The sequence below is a fragment of the Gastrolobium bilobum genome, unplaced genomic scaffold (assembly GCF_033153095.1).
Source record: "Gastrolobium bilobum isolate Gb01-03AN ecotype WA unplaced genomic scaffold, APGP_CSIRO_Gbil_v1 utg6815, whole genome shotgun sequence".
Lineage (NCBI taxonomy): Eukaryota > Viridiplantae > Streptophyta > Magnoliopsida > Fabales > Fabaceae > Gastrolobium > Gastrolobium bilobum.
Genome location: NW_026899262.1, coordinates 132,781 through 157,207, shown reverse-complemented (window position 1 = coordinate 157,207; position 24,427 = coordinate 132,781). Strand labels below are relative to the sequence as shown.

General features: G+C 32.9%; 3 protein-coding genes across 3 annotated transcripts; 1 reads left to right on the top strand and 2 right to left on the bottom strand.

Annotated features, from left to right (window-relative positions):
* Positions 1-670: 670 nt before the first annotated feature.
* LOC133288955 (26S proteasome regulatory subunit 6B homolog) lies at positions 671-1,228 on the bottom strand. The gene is made up of 2 exons (XM_061486797.1): positions 1,079-1,228; positions 671-886 (listed from the first exon to the last, which is right to left on the bottom strand). The coding sequence occupies exons 1-2, from the start codon at positions 1,226-1,228 to the stop codon at positions 671-673; spliced, it is 366 nt and encodes a 121-aa protein (XP_061342781.1).
* A 4,810-nt stretch (positions 1,229-6,038) lies between these two features.
* On the top strand, positions 6,039-9,330 carry LOC133288999 (BTB/POZ domain and ankyrin repeat-containing protein NPR1-like). Its single transcript, XM_061486851.1, has 4 exons — positions 6,039-6,275; positions 6,472-7,210; positions 7,388-7,585; positions 9,011-9,330. The coding sequence occupies exons 1-4, from the start codon at positions 6,054-6,056 to the stop codon at positions 9,280-9,282; spliced, it is 1,431 nt and encodes a 476-aa protein (XP_061342835.1). The 5' UTR covers positions 6,039-6,053; the 3' UTR covers positions 9,283-9,330.
* An 11,084-nt stretch (positions 9,331-20,414) lies between these two features.
* Positions 20,415-23,747, bottom strand: LOC133288954 (coniferyl alcohol acyltransferase-like). The gene is made up of 2 exons (XM_061486796.1): positions 23,289-23,747; positions 20,415-21,422 (listed from the first exon to the last, which is right to left on the bottom strand). Exons 1-2 carry the CDS (start codon positions 23,745-23,747, stop codon positions 20,415-20,417), a joined length of 1,467 nt encoding a protein of 488 aa, XP_061342780.1.
* Between the last annotated feature and the right edge of the window lie 680 nt (positions 23,748-24,427).

Genomic DNA, 24,427 nt, shown 5'->3' with positions numbered 1-24,427 from the left:
ATCATATAATTTAAATATTAAAAATCTTTCATATGTAATTTTCATTTGCAAATTTGATTCCTTAATTTAAATATTAATATATTTATTTAAAACTTTCATTTGCTAATCTCTTTCAATTATTTCAGAGATCAAAACACAGGTTATAATTGACATATATTTAACCATAAGAATATGACCAAAATTTTGCATTATATATCAAAAGCATAAATAAAATTCATAGAATGAAGGCCATGAACATGAACACATTCACAAAGCAAGCAGTAGTTGCCTTAGGCTGCTAACATATAATAAACGAAGGAAATAGGTCGGTACATGGAATATATAATTAAGCTAATTGTAGTTACAGAGAATGAAATCTTGTGATTTTAAGGCCCTATGATGTCAGTCCAAACTGTACACAGCTTCCTACTCGCTACAGAGGATAGGAAACAAAACAAGGCAAACTGAGAGAGAGGCAGCAATAAAGGTTGGCCGGACAGTCACTTCCTTCTACTAATTTCAGATTCTTAATCACAATATTGAGCAGGCCTTTTGTGCTTTGGTGGGTGAAGAACCTATCTGATGGCAGCATCAAAGACAGTCACATTCTGTCAGATAAAAAATAGCTAGTTGTTTTGCTCTCCTAAACAACTAAACATTTCGTCATGAAATATAAAATGTCCTATTGCATCTATAAACATGGAATACCGACACAGAATAAAATTATAACACATAGAATAGCCAAAAGACTTTCCTGAAATACAAGCCTCTTTTGGCGTCTATCAGGTAAAGGGAACTCAATCTTGCGATGAAGCCCTCCAGGACGCAAAAGAGCAGGATCCAAAGTGTCTGCTCGGTTAGTTGCCATGATGACTTTAACATTTACTGTTTGGTCAAAACCATCCATCTGAACACTTCTCAACATGTAATTAAACCCGAAATTCAGAGAATATCTAAAACCAAAGAGGAAGTGTATTCAAAATAAAGAGCCAACGGTTAAGAGATAAGTGAAGACTAAACCACTGTAGCTCAGCAGAGCTTGGTAAACAGTAACCAACAACACACTTATTGAACCTGATAGAAATCTTTTTATAGATACCTGATTCAAAAGTTCCATGAGGATACGTTGTACTTCTCTATCAGCTCCAGTTTGGGCATCAAATCTAGCAGTAGCTATTGCATCAACCTCATCGATAAATATAATTGCAGGGGCATTCTCTTTTGCAAGACGAAATACATCACGTACCATCCGGTGGACCCTGAAATATAAATAGCAAAGAAGATTGGAAGATATTGCAGTAAATAATAGCAAAGAGAAATATCAATTAGGATAATAAATAAATTAGGATAATAAATAAATTAGAGACACTACCAATGGAATAAGAAAAAAAAAATCCCACAATATAAACGACAGGGGAAAAAGAAGATCAGAAGATCACTACATAAATGTTAAGAGAGAAAAGTACACCTGTTGTGTTTTTCAGCTACACTTGATGTAGGCAGGGCCACCAATCAGCTTCATAAGAAGGTACAGTACCCCCTCCCCACTACACCGCAGATTCCACCATTCCACTACACTGCACCTCGCCGTCGCTGAGCTGATGCTCCTCGCCGTCGTTGCCGCTGCACGTCGCATATGTCGCTGTTGCACCCGCCGCCACTGAGCTGCTGCACCTCGTCGCCGCTGAGCTACACGACGTCATTTTTTGGTGTCTGCAATGCATCAATCCCCTTTTCCATTGTCTAGCCGCCTCTCTTAGTCAAACGAATATAGTTTCTTTTTTCTTTTCTTTTTTCAAAAGTTTTCGACGGAATTCTTTTTCCATCGACGATCTTCGACGGAATCCGATTTTCGTAGAAAATTCCAAAGAATATAGTTTCTTTTTTCTTTTATTTTTTCAAAAGTTTTCGACGGAATTTTTTTTCCGTTGAAGATCTTCGACGGAATTCGAATTACGTCGAAAAGTAAAAAGAATATAGTTTCTTTTTTCTTTTATTTTTTCAAAAGTTTTCGACGGAATTCTTTTTCCGTCGAAGATCTTCGACAGAATCCGATTTCCGTCGAAAATTCCAAAGAATATAGTTTCTTTTTTCTTTTATTTTTTTCAAAAGTTTTCGACGGAATTTTTTTCCGTCGAAGATCTTCGACGGAATCCGAATTCCGTAGAAAATTCCAAAGAATATAATTTCTTTTATCTTTTATTTTTTTCAAAAAATTTCGACGGAATTCTTTTTTCGTCGAAAAGTCAAAAGAATATAGTTTCTTTTTTCTTTTATTTTTTCAAAAGTTTTCGACGGAATTCTTTTTCCGTCGAAGATCTTCGACGGAATTCGAATTCCGTCGAAAAGTCAAAAGAATTTAATTTCTTTTTTCTTTTATTTTTTCAAAAGTTTTCGACGGAATTCTTTTTTCGTCGAAGATCTTCGACGGAATCCGAATTCCGTCGAAAATTCCAAAGAATATAGTTTCTTTTTTTCTTTTATTTTTTTCAAAAAATTTCGACGGAATCTGAATTCCGTCGAAAATTCCAAAGAATATAATTTCTTTTCCTTTCATTTTTTTCAAAAGTTTTCGACGGAATTCTTTTTCCGTCGAACATCTTCGACAGAATTCGAATTCCGTCGAAAAGTCCAAAGAATTTAATTTCTTTTTCTTTTATATTTATCAAAAAAATTCGACGGAATTCTTTTTCAGTCGAAGATCATCGACGAAATCTATTTTCCGTCGAAGATTTTTGACAGAAAAATAATTCAGTCGAAGATTTCAACGAAATTTTTTTCGTCGAAAATTTCCGTCGATAACAAAGGCATTTGTAGTAGTGGTTACTTTATTTCAATGAATATGGAATTGGGACCTCTTAGTTATCATAGGAATATGCACGAATCAGAATCACAACAAAACATTATTTATATGATGCTTTTAATTTGGAAGCATATGGACATGAACGTAAGTACGAAACAATCCACTCCCATATAACTAGGGGTGCATAGTTCAAATTAAACTGAATTTTTTTAAGAATCAAATCTAATTGGTTTAAACGGTTCGGTTTGATTGGAAACGGTTCGATTCGATTCCGAATTAATTTAGATCGATCTTATTCTGGAAAAAAAAATATTTTAAAGAAATAAAGTAATAAAAATCAGTTTGATTCGGTTCGAAAACGGTTCGATTCTTGAATTAGTTTTAAAAACTAATTCGGTTCATGAACCGATTCCTTAAAAATCAGTTTGGTTCATGAACCGATTCTTTAAAAATCAATTATTTTTAGTTCAATTCGATTTTTTGATTCTTTTGCATATCCCTATATATAACTGTTGTTCCCACTGCCTAACGACTATATTATATTATATTCCTGTTTATCGAGTTACCATTATGTATTATGGAGAATATACAGACATAATATTAAAGTAAAATATTTTTTCTCTCTTCAAAAAATATATTAGCACATGTGTTATATTCCTATTAGTATTAGGTATTATTGTAGTATATTATATTTTTCATGAAAGAGAGTCTTTAACGAATATAATTTTGTGTCATTTAAGATTCTAACTGTTGGTTTTTGTTAATCTAACGGTTATAATTTACCAAATTGAATTATATAATAAATTAGTAATTCGCAATAAATTATAATCGTTGATTGACGAAAATCAACTGTTAGGATCTAAAACAACACAAAGTTATATCTTTTAAAAAGACAAATATTTTCCCTTATTTAAATAGACAAACTAATATATTTTAGGGTAATAATTCTCTCATTTAACATTAGAGAAGTTTTTTCCTACACTAACAAAAAATGTGGAGCCCACAAGTTAAAAAAATAAAAAAGAAAAGAAATTGCGTGCACATATTTTTTGTTTATATGACATGAGATAGTTATCTTCTACAGCTGAAGAAAATAATTTTCCTAAATTTTATGGTGATATAAACGTAAATTATGATGGTAAAAAATAAGAGTTTTTTTTATATTTAAATATCAAATAAAACACAACAATCTTAACTAAAATGTCTAAAAAATTATGATGGTAAAAAATAATATATTTTATGGTGATAGAAACATAAATTATGATGGTGAAAAGTAAGAGTTTTTTTTTTAATTTAAATATTAAATAAAACACAACAATCTTAACCAAAATGTCTAAAAAACAAACATTTTTCCTATATTTTTTACTGTAACCAAAGCAATAAAAATAAGAGAAAAGTTATGATTTTATTTACCAAAATAAAATAAAATAAGAGAAAAGCAGAAAATCCTATTGCTTGTCAACAATTTCGGCCTGAGGGGAATATATTCAGTGGTTGGCCTCTATTTTTCCCTCTCTCTTCTCTCTCCTCCTGTGCATGGGGGTCGGAACCGAATATTCTCTACTGGGGGAGGGCACGAGGAAATTTTGACAGGCTGTATAATAACCATAAAGGACCTTCCGTGAAGTTTCATTGGTAGTGTTCTTCTATACTTGCTTCACACTTTGGTGTCTATCCCCTGAAGACAATGTGTTTAAGAAAACCCCTTAGTTATAGACTTATAGTAACTATTATCCTCCATTTCTCATTGTACGTACTAGAACAATTATAGCATCCTCCTCTTTTCTTTGACAAACATTTCGATTGTTGCAGCATCCTCAAAGCTTAATTGTTGCTTTTACTATGGAAAAATATGTGGAAGAGCCATGTAGTTTTCCCCATGATGTTTTCCTTAGTTTTAGAGGTGAAGATACACGGCACACATTTATAGGATACCTTTGTAAAGAGTTGTGTCGGAAGGGAATTAACACTTTTGTTGATGATAAGAAACTGAGGATAGGGGAAGATATTTCACCTGCCCTTTGCAAAGCCATTGAAGAATCTAGGATTATTATCATTGTGTTTTCTCAAAATTATGCATCTTCCACATGGTGCCTTGATGAACTTGTCGAGATCGTAAACTGTATCAAGAGGAACAACAAACAACTTGTTTTCCCAATTTTTTACCATGTAGATCCTTCCGTTGTAAGGCATCAGAAAAATCATTACGGGGAAGCCATGAATGCACACGAGGCTAGGTTTGGCAAAGACTCAAAGAAAGTGCAAGCTTGGAGATCAGCTTTGTCTTACGTAGCTAACTTAACAGGGCACCATTTTAGTACTGGGTATGTATGTGCCTACAATTTCTTTCATACATTGTCTTTTGGCTGTTGAGGTTCCCAAATATTTTATTAGTTGTAAAATGATCCATGTCTTGATTTTATGAGTGTTTCTAACACAACTGTTGTGGATTCTTAGAGAAAAAAAAGTCCTGAAATTCATGTTGGAAGAGATGAGTAAATTTTTCAAAATAACCAACATTTTCTTCCCAAATACTTTTCCCTGTTTTTTTTTTTTTTTTTGGTGAAATTTTTTCCCTGTTTTTATTTATTAATTATAATGTACTTTTTGTATGCGCTGAATCAACTTTTCCTAGAATTATAACGTTATTCTAATAATAATTCATCCCATTCCAGTGTGTTGATTCCTGCTGTCTGATTTTTTTCTGTTTCAGTGTAATTTTATTCACCAGGTCATGTGATAATTTATTTTTGTATTGGTTATTCCAGTGATATGATGAATTAAATCCTGCAACTAAATTTTATACAAAAAAAAAAAAAATCCTGCAACAAAACAAATAATGCGATGTGTTCCCGCAGGTACGAAATCGATTTTATTGAAAAGATTGTTAAGGAGGTGTATGTTAAGGTAGGTCCTAAACCTTTACATATTGCCTAAGAGATCTAATGTAAATATCTCTTTACTGATGCTAAAGTCACCTTTACTGATCCAGACTGCATCATCTCTCTTGTCAAATGGTTCTGGTAATCGCAACATATCTTCCTCCACCAGCAATGAGCATGTGGCAAACATTTTGAGTCTGAATCAACTCAGTGGAAGCCTTGAGAAGTTGTTGAATGCTGAATATGATTATTGTGACGCTGAGATTCTTGTTGAAGGCATCCCTGTGGGTATTAATCGCGGAATATTGGCTTCTCGTAGTCAGTTTTTTCATGAGCTTTTTAAGAAAGGAAGTGATGGATCAGTGAAGGAAGGAAAACCAAGGTATCTCATGTCACATTTGGTGCCTTATGGAACAGTTGGATCTGAAGCTTTCCTCGTTTTCTTGCATTATTCGTATACCGGAAAGCAAAAGCCTTCACCACCAGAAGTTACAACATGTGTTGATGAAGCATGTAGCCATGATGCTTGCCGACCTGCTATCAATTATACTCTGGAACTAATGTATGCTTCTGCCACTTTTCAGATGAAAGAGCTGGTTTCGCTTGTCCAGGTATATTGTCTCATTTCTGGCTCTTTTTCCTTTGTTTTACTTTGATAATTTTTGTGTCAAAGAGGGAAAATGTGACAAATTCAGAGTAATAAACTAAAGTTCCACAAAATCACTTTGTGCTGAATAACACAATATTGTATGCTGAATTCAGTCTTTGCTTAAGAGATCTAATGTAAATATCTCTCTACTGATGCAGCGGCGTCTCCTAAATTTTGTTGAGAAGGCTCTTGTGGAAGATGTTATTCCTATTCTTATGGCTTCCTTTCACTGCCAACTAAGCCAGCTTCGCTCTCAATGCATTCAAAGAGTAGCAAGGTCTGACCTTGACAGCATATCTTTGGATAGAGAACTCCCTCATGAAATTGTGACTGAAATCAAGTCACTCCAAGTCCAATCTAAGCCAGAATCCACACCTGATGCAATGAAAGTAGAACCTTCAAATGTTGAGAGTATCAGGAAAATCCATAAAGCATTGGACTCTGATAATGTTGAGCTACTGAAGCTTCTTTTAAATGAGTCTAGTGTCACTCTAGATGATGCCTATGCTTTACACTATGCCTGTGCCTATAGTGATTCTAAGGTTGTTCAAGAGGTTCTTACTCTAGGCTTGGCTGATGTTAACCTTAGAAATCCCCGAGGATACACGGTTCTTCGTGTGGCTGCAAGACGAAAGGATCTATCCATTTTGGTAGCATTACTGAAAAAAGGGTCATGTGTATCAGATACCACCCCAGATGGACAAAATGCCCTTTCAATTTGTCAGAGGTTGACAAGACGGAAGGATTATCATGAGAAAATAGTGCAGGGGAAGGAATCTTGTGTTGATGTCCTGGAGAGAGAGATGAGAACAAATTCTATGTCTCTGAATATGTCTGTTTCGTCACAGTTAACTACTGATGATTTGCGCACGAGACTGGAAATCTATGAACTTAGAGGTAGAGAGCTTTTACTTTTCTAAGTTACTTTTTTTCAATGAATATGGAATTGGGACCTTTTAGTTGTCATAGGAATATGCATGAATCAGAATCACAACAAAACATTATTTATATGATGCTTTTAAATTTGGAAGCATACGGACCTGAAAGTAACAATCACTTCCTTTCATGTTGCAGTTGAAGCTGCCAAGGTATTGTTTCCTGCTGAGGCTAGGGTAGCCATTGAGAAAGCTGAGGCAGATTCAACATCACTGTATGTAAGCTCATCAGCTTTGAAGGGCCCAAGTGGCATTCGACAAGAAGAAGACCTAAATGAAACTCCCTCTGTTTATATCAGAATACTACAGTTAAGATTGCATGCCTTTGTAACAACAGGTATGTCCAAGAGAATTTTGAAATAGCCTCCTTATAATGGTTCTACGTCATTGGGGAATATGGATATGACTTTTTCTCTATTAACATCAAAGCAAGCTTGCATGTACATTGCCTTGGTTAGAACATACCAGAACTATGAAAATCTCATAATTAGGTAATGCCATCGTTTGGATTATTTTTTTCTCTGAAAGCCAACATTGCTTCTGTTGGGACGGGTCCCTCAAATAACGCGGAAGCAAAACGATGTAGACACTTCAAGCTTGGAGCTCGGCACTTCGAGGTCGGCTTTAAGTCACCAGGTCGGCCAAAATCGCTGAAGTTAAAAAAATGCAGAAATGAAAAAGGTAAAGAGAAACATAACAAGTTTTAACGTGAAAAAACGTAAAAACTACGGGATATTAGTCCAGAAAATCATCCACTGTGAAAATAGTAGAAGTATAAAGTCTTCAAATTTTCCTAATCACACTAGAGGTACGCTTAAACATCACCAAGAGCATGTTTGGATCCTCTTATTTTTAAGCTAAAGAGAGAAATTAAAAGCTGTTTAGAAATTACATAAAAATTTTAGCTTAAAAATTACTTAAAAGCACGTATTTAAAGAAAACTATCTCTCTCTATCTTTATCACTCTTCATTTTAAAAAAAGAGCACACAATTCAAGAAAAACATATAAGAGCTTAAAAAAAGCTCCTCCTAGGAGCTTTTAGTTTTCAGTTTTTTTCTTCGTGAGCTTTTTTTATAAGAGCTTTTTCCAAAACCTGTTTGGCCTAGCTTATGCTTATAAGTAGCTTCTAGCTTAAAAAAAAGGATCCAAACAGGCACCAAGAATGGTAATTACAAATTCTTCTCACACAAAACTTCTCGTTAGAGGATTCACTCACAAAATCTTAGCTAATCTGATACAAAGTTCTTCATGTGTTTATATAAGAGGTGAGGGGAACTCTATACCTACTTTTAAAATGTTCATCAATGATTAAGTGGCAGCATTTATTGAGATTATGCAGACATTGAGCCATTGCATACCCAACCACCAGCATTAAAGAAAGAAACCACCCCCAACAGCTTCCATTTATGTTTCAAATTTCAATATCACTTTATTGCAGTGGTAGCTAATATTTCACTATTACAAGATAAGAATAAGACAGCAAAGCCTGAGACAAGAAATAACTATGCCCCTTTCTCAGTACTATTTCCTCACATGTGCACCAATTTTTTAAGGTTGTTGCCCCAGGATTTGTGATTCTAAATATTTTAGCCTCAGTCCATTTCTTGTTGAAATTCATGAGACCCAATATTTAATAGTCATAAAATGCAATAAAGAAAGTTTTTATCACTTGTAGTACTTTGCAACGTAACAGATGGAAAAGAATGATGGTGGTTTCATGTTACTAAAACTCCTTGAGTATACATTTTGAATTGTCTGCAGTTGAGTATGGTTGGCGCTTGTTTCCCCATTGTTCTGAGGTGCTTGATAAGTTTCTGGACTGCGAGATGCCTGATGTTTACTTCCTAGAGAAGGGCACTGAAGAAGAGCAGAGAATCAAGAAAGCACGCTTCCTGGAACTTAAAGATGATGTGCAGAAGGCATTTAACAAGGATATGGCTGAAAATAACCATTCAGGTTTTTTATCTTCAGTGTCTTCCTCATCATCCTCATCTCGTAGGGATGGTCTTAGCCATAAAGTGAGGAAAAAATGAAGTCCATGTTCTTCTATAAGTGGTTGCTAAAAGTTTTGGCTTTTTCAAGTAGTGCAAATAGCAACTGTAGCATATATTGCTAATAACATGCTGTGTTACATTAGGAGTTTTGCAAATGAACATGGGACATTTTTACTAGATTGATGAACTTGCTTGCAATTTTTTACTAAGTATTCATGGGAAATGAACCATTCCCCAAAGACCAAAAGTATTCATGGTTTGATTCCTTCTCATGTTGAGTATGCCGATTTTTTACTATGTATTCACGAAATCAACATAAGATACAATATTTGTTTCATTTGCGAGGAACAATACCGTGTTTTAATAAATTTTTATTTTTTTTCTCCAAGTAAAATTTAACAAGCAACCGAAGGTTTTATGTGGGTTTGTTTTGCTAAAATCAACCAAAAATGAACATATGGTGAAATTTAGCATTTATAGATAAAATTACAAGTCAAATAAAATGATAATTGTGGTGTGACACTTCAATCCACCAAATAAAAAGAAAAGGTGAAATTTAGAGAGAGAAAAAAGGTTAACTTTTCGACAAGAACACGAATCAGACATAAAGCCATTTCCAAATTAGATCATATGACATTATTATTATTGAAAATCATAATCATACGAAGGTGGATCAATAATAATAAAAGAAGATAGAAAAAATATTGAAATAAGTAATTACAAAATCATAAACATTGATCCATTTTTGCATGGTTGTGATTTTCTAACATGCCATTTTTTTTTTTAATGAAAGGATCCATTTCTAATCCTATTTGTCCAATAACAGAATCAAGCACAACTAATTACGGGTTTCTCCAGCAGATACTTAAAAAAGGTGAAAAGGGAAGAGTCCGTCACCTTTATTGCTCTTGGAGAAAAAAATGCTAATGGAGACATACTCTTTAAAAATTATAGATGAACTGAACTATTCAGATCAATTATGTATATACTGTAAGAAATTTTCATATAATAATTCAACATAAATATCGATACATGTACGATAGATAAAACACCACATATCAATTTTTATTCTGAGAGGAGTCTGTGTATCAATCTATTGGGCCATCTTATCTACTGAGCGAAGAACCTTGATCTAAAGGTTAGAATCTTCCTCTCTCTATAACCTATTCCAAAAGTGACAGCATTAGCAATGAGAGCATAACGGCTCATGAGACTTAATCCCAATATTAATAGGCTAGAGAGGGAACCTAATCAAATACTCTGAAAAGAGTTTGTGTCCACTGGGTCCACCCATCACAGAAAATCAGGGTCACACTAAAGCCTACACTGATGCCCAACTAGGCCCAATACCAACAGATGCCAAAAGCCCAACTCAACATGATCACAACGAACTTATCAAAATAATACAATGGAATATTCATTAACTCGATTTATTTTAAAACAGAAAACCAATTAATTAATATTGCTCATATAAAGGAAAATTCTAACATTCTCCCACTTGGGCTATATTAATTAATTTAATATTATTTTGAAAATAATTTTATTTTGAAGACGACTCTATCGGGTTAATAACTAAAAAATCAATTTACGTGGTCACGATTTTGAAAAACAATATTCCAATCTCAATACCAGCATCTCAACACAATTCAATCCAACATAACCCTATCATAGGAACATGATGATCAATATACCGAAAATATCATAGCATATGACCTTCCATACTCACATACAATGAGTATTACATCTTCATGATTCAAGGCCTAGTAGTGTAGTAAGAATTAATGTCAAAATGTAATCAACAATATAACACACTAATTCTTATCGATCCTCAATGTAATTTCTCAACAACATGAAATTACATTAGTGCAATTTCCAATCAACATGAAATTACACTTCATAATGCAATTTCTCAACAACATGAAATTGCATTACCGCAATTTCTAAACAACATGAAATTGTCTTTTTCAATCCAATTTCTTAACAACATGAAATTGAATTAACCCATTTTCCAAACGACATGAAATTGCTTAGTTTAAATAAATCAACATGTCACAATACAACATGAGATCTCAAAATTTGTGACATCCAATTATCTTTAAGCTCACAACATGCTTAAAGATACCATTCATACATATATTTCTCAGTCGACAGGAGAAATAACAATAATGATGATCATCAATTATTAACATTCAAACAAAAGTCACAAAAATATCATCAGTTTGCATGACCAAAAAAGCAAACTGAACATAACTCCCACAGATCAAGGGAATCAAAACAATTTAAAGTACTTAAAAGAAAACCTCGAATACAACTCCCACTAATTAAGGGAATCAAAAGAATTTAAAGTACTCCTATATACAAAGGAGGCTACATCAAGATATTTCCTACAAAAGCTTTTAGATAAAAAGTTTTTATTTCATTCAGTAAATCATCATCTTACTGAAAAATAAAATGTCATCTACATAAAGTACTAAGAATATACATCTACTCCCGCTTACTTTCATGTAAATGCACTTGTCAAATATATTTAAATTAATTCAAACGAATTAACAAAAATTCAATTTTAAGGCAAAACAAATGCATCAGGATAAACTATAGGGAAATATATAGCGTTAATCAAAGCAAGTTATTACAACGAGGACAACAAAACAGTATATTCTCCTTTGGGCAAAATGCACATACCAAGGTTTAAACCAAGATATAAGCCTCTAATGAATCAATCAATGAGCATACACTGGTTTTAAAGATCTGTCCCTTTTGGGCAGACAGATCACCTAGATCAATGCACCCCTAATAATTGTATTACAAACAAACTTCTAATTAAAACACATAATAACCCTCTTTGGGCAAGAAATTGCATGAAATAACCAAAAGCATTCCTCAAATTTACAAAAAATTTACATGAAAAAAAATTATTCCACTTTAGTGGTAATACTAATAGTAATTCGTAGAAACACTTACAAATCTTGCCCAAAATCATGATGCATTCCACAAGAAGATTAACACCTTCACTAATCATGAGTTCAAAAACCAATAGCATTCTTAAAAAGGTTTTACAATCAAGCGGAAGCATATAACTCAATAAATAAAATATTCTATAAATTATACATCTCAATTTCTTATAACTTGACATAGTAAATAACTCAACAATAGCATGTTGTTGTTGATGGCAAAAATAAATGATTGACATACACAATGCAATAAGATAAAATTTGGGCAACAACAAAATAATTTATATATCATAAACCCCCTTTGGGCAGGGAATATAATATACAAATATTTTCTATCACATGAAGATTTGAACAACAACAAAAATTACATGCAATTACAAAAATTCATCCCATTTGGGCAGACAAAATTTTTAAATTATACATATATTTCCATAATACAACATGTAATTTAAAAATAATTTATCCCCTTTGGGCAGATAAATACTTTTAAATCACGTAATCTCATCAATAATTTCTTCATGCAATTTCCTAAATTATTATATGTAACAACCCCCTTTGGGCAGGTAATTAACATATAATAATTCAAAATAATATATCCCAACAACATGTGTTTCCAAAACATGAAACACTTAACAATGTGTATCCAACAACATGAAACACTTAACAACACGTGTTTCCAACAACATTAAACACTTAACAACATGTGTTTCCAACAACATGAAACACTTCACAACATGTGTTTCTAGATTGTCAATCCAACAAATTTTGCCATAAAAATTCAGCACTTAACATTAAAGCCATTACTAACTATTCTTAAGTAATAGAAAATTATATATAATTGCCTAAAATTTATCCCCTTTGGGCAAATAAATTTTATAAATTATTTATGTTCATAATATCAACATAAAAGCATTATATGCAATTTTCAAAAATTTATCCCACAAGCATTTTTATTATATTTGCATGATGAATTACAACTAATGTCATACCCTTTATGTGATCCAAAGACTCTTAATATATAATTGAAATAATTAAGGGTGCTGAGACTAAACCTTAATTAAATGAAATTATATGGATCACTTGACATTAGTTTCCAAACCCAAATTATTGCTTCGAACCATAGGCAATAATATCAAAATACTCAAATTATTCATCCCAACATTGTATGTATAGGAAAACTTTAATTAATACATACAATCAAATCATTATACTACATGACATAAAAACTTGTCTAATAATTCACAAGGTGCGTAAATATTAATCTTCAGTCATGGGTTCATAATCCGTTATACCCATTTACTTTCCTTTTGTCACATGCAATTAATGTCAAATTATACAGCAGCTTACTCTCTTTTAATGTCAAATGTAGTAAATATTAATTTTTATGGGGAAAGATTCGTTTACAAACTTTTTTTGAAAATTTTTACAAATTACATTATCTTCTCCAGGGAGAACATAGTGCAACCAATGTTCTTCGGGGAGAAGATAGTGTAGTTTGTAAGAGTTTGTAAACAAAAAAATTTGTAAATATAACCTGCTCCAATTTTTATATGTTAAGCTACAATCAAAAAAACTCAATGATTAATTGCATTTATTCTATTGTCAATCATAAGTCACGATGCAATACACAACAATCAATGAGACTAAAAACATGGCAACAACATTTTTGTAGTGCCAAAAACCAATGACGACGAACTAGTCATAAATGTGCCAATTAAAATATTGAAGAACCATGTAGCCAGATGAAATATGAAACCAATTTCACTAAATCCGAAATGTGAAAACTCACTAAAATGTCCCAAAAACAAAAGTTTATTAATTATGAGACATACCCATGTGAACCTCTTTCACAAAACTATGCAAAAGTCCAAACGATTTTCACTTATTTCACTAAAATTAAAACCAAATGTTCAATAATTTACAGGCCCAAATCATATGTGAAATCTAAAGTACGAAGAATAACATGTCAACCAAAATGAATATTGACACTTTAATGATTAAAGTCCAATAGCAATGGCAGTAGCCAACTTATTGTAATATAAAAATAGAATATCTAAGGGCATGGCTTTAGAACTTTAAGCTCCCATATACAAAATATTAGCAATTAATGCGTGAGCGATATAACTATACAAAGACAATGATAGTGTAACTATAATACACTCACTAAAGCTATGAAAATCGAAAATCCAGTCAAAACATTAAACATGAAACTTCAAAACATGAACAGTGTCATGACACCAAACAAAATTGAAATAATTTTTCAGTAACTTATGTTCTCGAAATTCGGGCATATATATGTATATTTTTACATAATTAAATATAGAACAAAACATAATAATTCCATAAAAATATAAAATGCACCGAAAAAATTACAAATAATATATCAATGATTCACAAATATTCCAAGGATCAAACAATTAAATGTTTGTTATTTTTGGCTTAAAATTAACATTTGATAAAATCTGAATAACACACATTCACTAAATCAGATAATCATATTTCTTGAAAATCTGAACAACACATATTGTTATTACCTTATTAGTTATTTGCTTATTACGTAGCGAAAGATTTCGTCTGATTGAAATAATTCATGACAACCAGTAACAATAATAACAACAATGAAAAATTATATAAGTGCAATATACATAGGGAAATAATACTCTCATGCCACACGAGATACTCTCATTTTCCTACACAAATTCGTTTTCCGTGCCAATTAATTTTTCTTTTCTTTTTTAATATAAAATATGGGACCCACATTTAACTTCTCTCTACTTTTTTTCTCTCCTACAATCCTACAACATAAGAAAAGTTAAACACATATACATATATAACTTTTATATATATATGGGGAAGGATCCGTTTACAAACTTTTTGATAAATTTTTACAAATTACACTATCTTCCCCCGGGAGAACATACTGAAACTAATGTTCTCTCGGGAGAATATATTGCAGTTTGTAAGAGTTTGTAAATAAAAAAGTTTGTAAATATAACCTGCCCCTATATATGTGTGTGTGTTTTATGCAACCTATTATATATGGGACAGGATCCGTTTACAAACTTTTTTGAATTTTTTTACAAATTACACTATATTCTCCCGGAAGAACATAGTGTAGTTTGTAAAAGTTAGTATTCTCCCGGGAGAATATAGTGTAGTTTGTAAGAGTTTGTAAACAAAAAAAGTTTGTAAATATACCCTGCCTCATTATATATATCATATTTCTTCATGTTTCATGTCATGTTTCCACTACATAGTGCATAAAAAAAATTCTCGTAAATCAAGATCACAATTTGTAATCAAATAAAAAAAATTCTCGTAAATCAAGATCACAATTTGTAATCAAATATATATATATATATATATATATGCAGTGCTCCAACCGAGACGGAAATTGACATGTCAATTTGTAACAAATATCAATTATATACAGTGCAACAATTTGAACGCAATTTAGAAATCGAGATTGGTTGCAATTGTATATAATGTTCAAATTGATTTCAATACGAATCGAGATGCATGGAATGGAGACAATCTATTCAATTACCCAGATTTCAAAAAAAATAAATTGCAATAAATTATGGGTCTTATGATCACACATGTCTTGCTCTGATACCAAATGTAAAAAAATTTCATATAGTAATTCAACATAAAGATCGATACATGTATGATAGATAAAACACCGCATATCAATTTTTATTCTGAGAGAAATTTGTGTACCTGATTAGGTCATCTTATCTACTGAGCAAAGAACCTTATCTCACGGCTAGAATCTTCCTCTTTATAACCTATTCCAAAAGTGACAGCATTAGCAATGAGAGCGTAACGGCTCATGAGACTTAATCCCAATATTAATAGGCTAGTGAGGGGACCTAGTCAAATACTCTGAAAAGAGTTTGTGTCCATTGGGTCCACCCATCACAGAAAATGAGGGTCATACTAAAGCCTACACTGATGCCCAACTAGGCCCAATACCAACAGATGCCAAAAGCCCAACTCAACATGATCACAACGGACTTATCAAAATAATACAATTGAAATATTCATTAATCTAATTTATTTTAAAACAGAAAACTAATTAATTAATATTGCCCACATAAAAAAAATTCTAACATATACAACTATTCTCATATAGCCGCGGTTGAATTTAAGTTTGAGAAGGAAACAAATTAACTATAAATCTAATTGTTTACCACTCGATAGTATATTAGCTACCTCTGGAAAAAAAATTCTTTAGGTACACTAAATCAAAAAGAACTTCTTTACACTATACCATATATTATATGTCTCAAAATCTTACAATTGGAATGGTCAATAGAAGTGATTTTAATTATGGGCTTTATTAATCTCATGTGACATAAGAGAAGCTCTCTTATGTCATAGAGATAGTTATGAGTGGGACCCACGCACTTAAAGAAAAAGAAAAAAAGAAAAAAAAATAACACGGAAGTCGATGTATGTGTAGGAGAAAAAAATACTCTCATATAGCATAAGATAATATTTTCCCTTCAATTATATGTGCATTGTCTAAAGCTAAGAGTTTAACGTAACGAATATAACGTCCATTACTCCAATTGCCGACAATCTCAACCACTCTTTCAGGGTACATATGTTCCCACAACCTAAAGATAAGAGTAAATTAAATTCGCGTTTACCAAGTTATAAACACAAGAAAATTTTATGCCAATTTTTTTGTGCAAGTACGCGAACGAGATTCTTTAAACACTCCTTTCAAATTAATAAGTTGCATTACCTAAATAGTCAAACCTCCGAGTAGCCAAGATTAAGAATTGAATGATTGACGAGATAGGTAACTACAGAAAGAATGGCGTATTGGTGCATTACGCCATTACCCATGTCTCGGTCTAGGCTCTTCCAATATTACCCCATATCAATCATCATTTGAGGTGTGCAAAAACACTGGTTCACTTGCTCTGTTCTTGACCCGACCTTGACTTGATTTATAAATACTTATATTTTTTGAACTGGTTCAAATACTGACCCACTTTTATGTGGGTCAGTTTTAGACCTGACTTGTTTTGATATTGACTCATTGACCCAAAACTTGACCCATACCTATTACGTGAAAAAAAAAAGAAAATCACAATTACTTTAAAAGAAAATTTTTAACGTAAAACAATCACGTCAAAATATTTTACGAAAAATATTTTCATAAAAAAATTTCGCAAAATTTTTGACGAAAAATATTTTCATCAAAATTTGTGACTAAAAACATTTCTGTAAAAAAATTTCACGGAATATTTTTTTTGTCAAATTTTTTTACGGAATCTAAATTTAGTCAAAATATTTCACAAAATAATATATTCATCAAAAATTTCGACGAAACACATTTCCATCGAAATTTTTTGACAGAAAAAAATTTCATCAAAACTCTTTACAGATTTCGAATTTCGGCGAAAGTATTCGACGGAAACATTTTCATTAAAATTTTTGACAAAAAAAAATTTCGTCGAAATTTTTAGCGAAACACATTTCTATCGATAATTTTCAACTAAATATTTTCGTCAAGTTTTTTGATAAAAAATATTTTCATCAAAATTTTCAACGGAACGCATTTCTGTAAAATAATTTCGTAAAAATTTTTGACAAAAAATATTTCGCTAAAAATTTTGACAGAGAATTTACTTCCTCAAAATTCTTTAGATAATCTAAATTTCGTCGAAAGTTTCGAATGAAACATTTCCTTCAAAACAATTTCCATCGAAAATTTGGACGAAACACATTTCCATCAAAAAAATTTGACGGAAAAAAATTTCATCAAAATTCTTTACAGATTTCAAATTTTGGCGAAAGTTTTCGACGGAAAAATTTTCGTTAAATTTTTTGACAAAAAAAAAAATCGTCGAAATTTTTAGCGAAACACATTTCAATCGAAAATTTTCAACTAAATATTTTCGTCAAGTTTTTTGATAAAAAATATTTCCATAAAAAATTTCTACGGAACACATTTCTGTAAAAAAAAAATTTCGATATAAAATTTTGACGGAAAAAATATTCTGTCAAAATTCTTTAAAGAATCTAAATTTCGTCGAAAGTTTCGAATGAAACATTTTTCTCGAAACAATTTCCGTTGAAATTTTCGTCAGAACACATTCCTATCGAAATTTTGAACGAAACACATTTCGTCAAAATTTTTGATAGAATTGTTTTTTCGTTTAAAACATTTGATGAAAGAAATCATTTTCGTCAAAACTTTTGACGGAAACTAAATTTCAATAGAAAATTTATTTTTGTAAAAATTTTCATTAGAGAAAAAATTTCGTTGCTTTTCAACAAAAAGTATTCCGACGAAAAAATAATTTTGTGACGAAATTCTCGTCATTTGCAATGTAAAAATTTTGAGGAAATTTTGTGAGGAAACCAAGTCAAAAACGGGTCAGGTCAGATTTAACCCACTTCAGAAACCAAGTCAGACCCACTTTAGAAACCAAGTCAGGTCAGATCCGATCCAGTTCTGAACTAGTTCAACAAAATCCAAACCAAATCAGACCTGACTTGGATTAAATTAAAGCGAGTCGGATCAAAATACCTGACTTATAAAAACCAAGTTGGGTCGAGTCGGACAAAAACCTGACCCAACTTGACCCACGCACCGCCCTAATCAGCATCGAATTGTTGATCATGTACTTGGTGGTTGGGTTTATTATGCAAAGTGTGCAAGTTGTTGATTACGTTAAATGTTAATTTCTCGTACTTAATTAAGATTTTGTCTTGTTTGATCACTTGATAAACATTCATCTAACTTTATTTTATTTTTTGGCGAGAACATGCATTTAATTTAATTATGTCATGATTGATGTGCAATATGAAACACCCCCATCTATGTCAACAACACCCAAATTCTACCCACAGATGATTGTCATTGGCTACCTTCAATTCAAGTTTCAGGTCAACACAAACTCTACCAACTTCGCGCGTATATACTTAAGGCAGTGAATTTAATGATGACGCGCAGCTATCATTGGAATGATTTTTGTTGTATTAAAAAACTTTTAATAATTTTTTTCAATTAAATTTAAAAAATGATTGTTTTTCATAAATGATCAATGCCAAAAATACATTTAATTAGCTGACACCAATGAAGATATGATGAAATTAAGTGAATGTTAATATTTACTTCCTTTCAAAATAACTATGGTTGAAGGTTTTGTAAATTAATTAAGAAACTCTTAATTTTAAGAAATATAATTTTATCTTATTATATTGTTCTCTTTATTAATGTTTTCTCATTTCACTTAGTAAAAATATAAAAAATAGGAATAAAATTAAAAAAATATTTAATATTTTTTTAATTTTATAAAATGACAAATAATTTAAAGCAAGCTAAATTATTTTAAAATGGATGAAGTAATCAATTAAACACGATTAAAGCCTAAAATATATTTACCAGAGGTTGCTACATGACATATAAACTAAGAGCATGTTTGGTGCATAGTATAGGATAAGACCTGATAGTATAAGACCTGATTGTATAAGACCTGATTGTATAAGACCTGATTAAATTTTAATACTATCCAGCGTTTGGTATGATATTGTATAAGATAATATCCTCTAATATTTTAAAAATTAATATATTAAAAAAAATTATTTTAATATATAAATATTGAAATGATATATTAGTTCTTAGAAATTGTACTTGTAAGCAATATTAATACATCAACCCCTTATCAGGCCTAATCCATCACTCCTAGGCCGGATTAAGTTATACATTATTTTGATGTATAAAGGGGTCCTGCTGTATAGGCTTATACTATGCGATGGTCACACCAAACAACTGAAAATGTCATAACGTATAGTATAAGCTTATACTATCATACCTTATACATCACACCAAACAGGCCCTAAATCTGTTTAATCTTAAAAGAACTTTGCTGGTCTTCACGAAATACCTGATGAGATTGCCATATTAAATGTATCTCACATTTTACATATATTCACAAATTTTTGATAGATTAATGCTCAAAAAAATAGAGAAAAACATAAAATTTTACATGATTCTATGAAATTTTAAAGAGGATTAGGATCAGTTTTGGTGAAGAGTAGTGCGGAGTTGAAGTCAAATTGAATCATCATATTTAAGCTGGTAAGAATAAGTAAAAAAAAAATTGTACCGTGATTAATAACTATAACTTTCAATTAGTACTGGTGTCTGAATCCAACAAATTTCACCAACAAGAACATGATCATAAACAAGTGAAGTCAAAGTTCATTGATAAGACAATCCCAAGAGAAGGGCCTAAAGATATGGGAAGCCCGAGACTCAATAAAGTCCAAATGGGGCTTGAGAAGGTGCATGTAGACCAACCAGTCACCATTGCCATCAGGGCTAGGCATTGGCATCACATAACCAGCATCTCCACCCCAAGGAAAATGGTACGATGCAAACACAGCCTTCCCCCATCCAAAGTCAACCTTTGACTCCGGAAACCTTTGACCTGAAGACACCACAAAAGCTGGTCCTTCTTCTCTTGTGCTCCCACAACATATCCTTGCCAACCCTGGCACTGGCCTGTGTGCTTCCACCCAATCAATGAGCCCCAAGAAGTGCTCCTCCGTCACCGCCGTATCCAAAAACTCATGAACTTGCTCCGCCACCCAACTCAGCGGCTTTTCCACCAGCTCCTCCGCCGGTTTCCCACTAAAGGGAATGGAAAGCACGTTGCCGAAATATGAACTCATCCTTTCTTCCTTGTTCTTATCACCATTGCTGAGCCTCTTCCTTCCATCAACCACAACACCCATTTTGGCTACAATGACCCTTTTGTGATCATCATCATCATCATCTTCATCAACACTGGCTGCAGCAACCATCTTCCACAAGAATGCAGAGAAAGACTCAAGCTTTGTGCGCTTGACGCTGCTAGCTGAGCTGGCCAGTGACTGCATGCGGTTGAGTTGTTCGCATGTGACATGGTATATGCGGCTGATGAGTGGGTTGGATCCGGATACGGGTTTGGATTCGGGTTCCGGCGGAGGGGGGAGGTCGGAGATGGGGACATACATGTGATGGAGTGAAGGGTGAATGGATGGTGGTCGTCTTGGGATGAGAAGGGAGCGCCGAAAACAAGGCCTCGTTGTGGTTATGGGCTTGTTGGGCCGGGCTATATCGGCCCATGATACAAAGAACATGTTTGCAGAGTAGGCATCGGCAATGCGATGGTCAAAAGTGCATCCCACTACTACCCCACCACACTTCAGCCTAGTTGCCTGCAAAAGTGAACAATAACCACAACTCTCTAGTCTTATTATATCTTTAATATATATTCACTAATATCTTATATCTTTACTATGTATATTACAACTATAGGTGTCTGAGTAAGCTTGTTACCTGTTATAAATATAATTGTCGGCTTGTGGCCTGACTTATTTACAAAAAAATAAAAGTCTGGTTTAGCCTTTTTTTTAAAAATAAGACAACAAAAATGTATCCAAACAGAATACACAATTAGCAAACACTAGTAAATTCACAAATATTCATAAATTCAATGTATATCCAAACAATATAATATAGAATAAAATCATTCAAAAAGTCTGTTTAACCAATAAAATGGACTGAAATGGATTGAGGAGAAAGGGGCTATTACAAGTAGTATAACAAATTTAAAATAAAAATAAAAAATAATATATTAGGCCAGCATGAGAGGCTCTAAGACCGAGCTTTTGAATTGGAGCATGATGCCTTTTTACTAAACGAGTTTTTATACAAGTTCAAGCCTGGTGCCAAGTGCCAACAATCAATTTTAGACAGCCAAAAGCCCCTGGTTCGTTTAGCACCCCTGATTACAACTCTCTAGTCTCTTCAAATTAGTAAGTATTACTAATATAACAAAAATAAATAAATGATATTAATAATTCTTTAAGTATTAAAATAATACTCCCTTGAGATCAATAAATTTTATTAATGAATAAAAAAATACAGTTTTTATTTGTACAAAAAAGTAATTTTTGAGTATTTTTTTATAAATATTTTATTGGAAGTCAAAAATTATTGAGTAGGCATAAAATATGGTATTTAGTCAAATTAATAATTAATATATGTAAAATGTAACATCCCGAGCGCTGATGAGGGCGCGGAATGATCGCCGGTGCGCAAGGGTACGGACAAGGAGCGGCTCCTGGTAGGCTTCCAGCGGCGGGGTACATGAATGAATTGAATAACACCGGAAAAAGAGGGATTCCAGAGATTGTGCTGGTATAGGACAACACAGCTGAGGATAGCTTATAAGAATTAATTGGTACTACTTATACTAATAAGATGCATCTACTTTTCGATAGCCCGGATCGGAAGAACTCCACAGTCAAGCGTGCTTGAGTTGGAGCAATTCAGGGATGGGTAACCTCCTAGGAAGTGGGTGAGTGAGGACAAAGCAAGCTGAAAAGTCTTGTGTTAGTATATGAGGATAGTCGTTGATGCTTGCAAGTAGTCGGTTTTTACATAAAAGATAGTGAGATCCTTTATTTTAAAAAAAAAAATAGATCTCATTATTTTGTCTTTATTGCAAAGATAATTATCTCATGCAATATGAGATAATTATTTCCCAATAAGTAATAACATTTCCCTTGTATGTTATGACGGTGCGGGTGTCCATACTCGTAACTAATTGATAACATACCAAAACTTATGACACACTTTTATTTGAAAAATGCCAATTATGTTTGTAATTAATTAGTAGTTATTGTAAAGAACCTTGAGATACACCACCTCAAAAGCTAGCTCAAGGGGTGGGAGTGCCCAAGGCCTTATAAAGGTCATATTAGTTGCCCATCCAATCAATGTGGGACTATATATCTCAACACGCCCCCTCACGCAAGAGCCCTTTGGGCTAGAAGCGTGGAATTGCACAGGCCCAATTTTTGGTTTACCTTTTGTGCTTTTATTTTTATTTTTAATTCCACTCTTTAAAGCGGGGGGACGGTGAGGCTCTGATACCATGTAAAGAACCTTGGGATACACCACCCCAAAAGCTAGCTCAAGGGGTGGGAGTGCCCAAGGCCTTATAAAGGTCATATTAGTTGCCCATCCAATCAATGTGGGACTATATATCTCAACAGTTATTTATATATATGTAGCACCTGAACAGCAAGCACGCCGTGCTTCTTGGTTGGAACAAGCTTCCCTTCAACGGTGACATCTGGGTTGTACAAATTGAGGCACCGTAGCTCAACATCAGCCACAGCTTCAACAAAATCTACCCCACGGTTATTGCAAAGAAGCTCAGGTTCACCCATGGAGTTGAGCACCACTTCACCAGCAAAAGCGTAATAGGAACCAAGAGCCTGAGCTAAGGCATTTTTCAGAGACCCCACCATTGATCCAAAGCTCATGGTGTTGGTGTTGGTGTTGTTGTTGGTGCCACTAGTGTCCCCTGAAGTAGGATTCTTGTAGCAAAAGAAGACGCCTACGTCCACCTGGGGAAGAAGTAAGTCAAGGTTAGACAGTGGCAGCCAGTGGTAGTCATGCATTGGCAACACCGCCGCTACCACCTCCTCCTTTGTCACACTCACGCTGAATTCTCCTTTTGCAACACCCATTTCAGGAATAAGATGTGAAGGCCTACCGAGGTTATGTGGTCTTGGCTTATTGATGAACAATCTATAAGGCAGTTGGTAACACATTAAAGCATGGAGGTCGGCGAGAAAGCGACTTGTTTGATTCTTTTTCGATGTCCCGTTCGAAAGGTTCTCGTGTATTGAACTACTACTTAGAAATTTTCATTATACGACTTTATTAATTAATATTATTTAAAAATAACTAGGCTTAATGAAATATTTTAATTCGATTAATTATTTAATTAAGTTTATTATGATTATGTAGTGTTTTTGGGTTGATTACACATTGAGCCTAATTGAATAGCAGTGTAAAGTTTAGTGTGACTATGATTTTTATGATTAGTGAGCTTAATGGACATCAATCAGCTAGGATTTCTAATTAAATCCCTTCTCTAACTTATTTAATATCGGGTTTTGACTTTTCATATCATTTATGTTGCAGGCTGCTGATAATAGAGAAGAAGATCCTCCTTTCTTCGGATTATGTGTTGGCCCAACAAAGTATACTTATTTTTGTTTTTGATTAAATAAGACACGCATATTTACATTTTTAATTCTATTATTATTTGAGTATCTTGTTATATGCATGATTTAAAATTTTTAATTTTATCAATCATATTAGAACTGCACTCGTGACAATAAGTTATATCCAATTATAATTG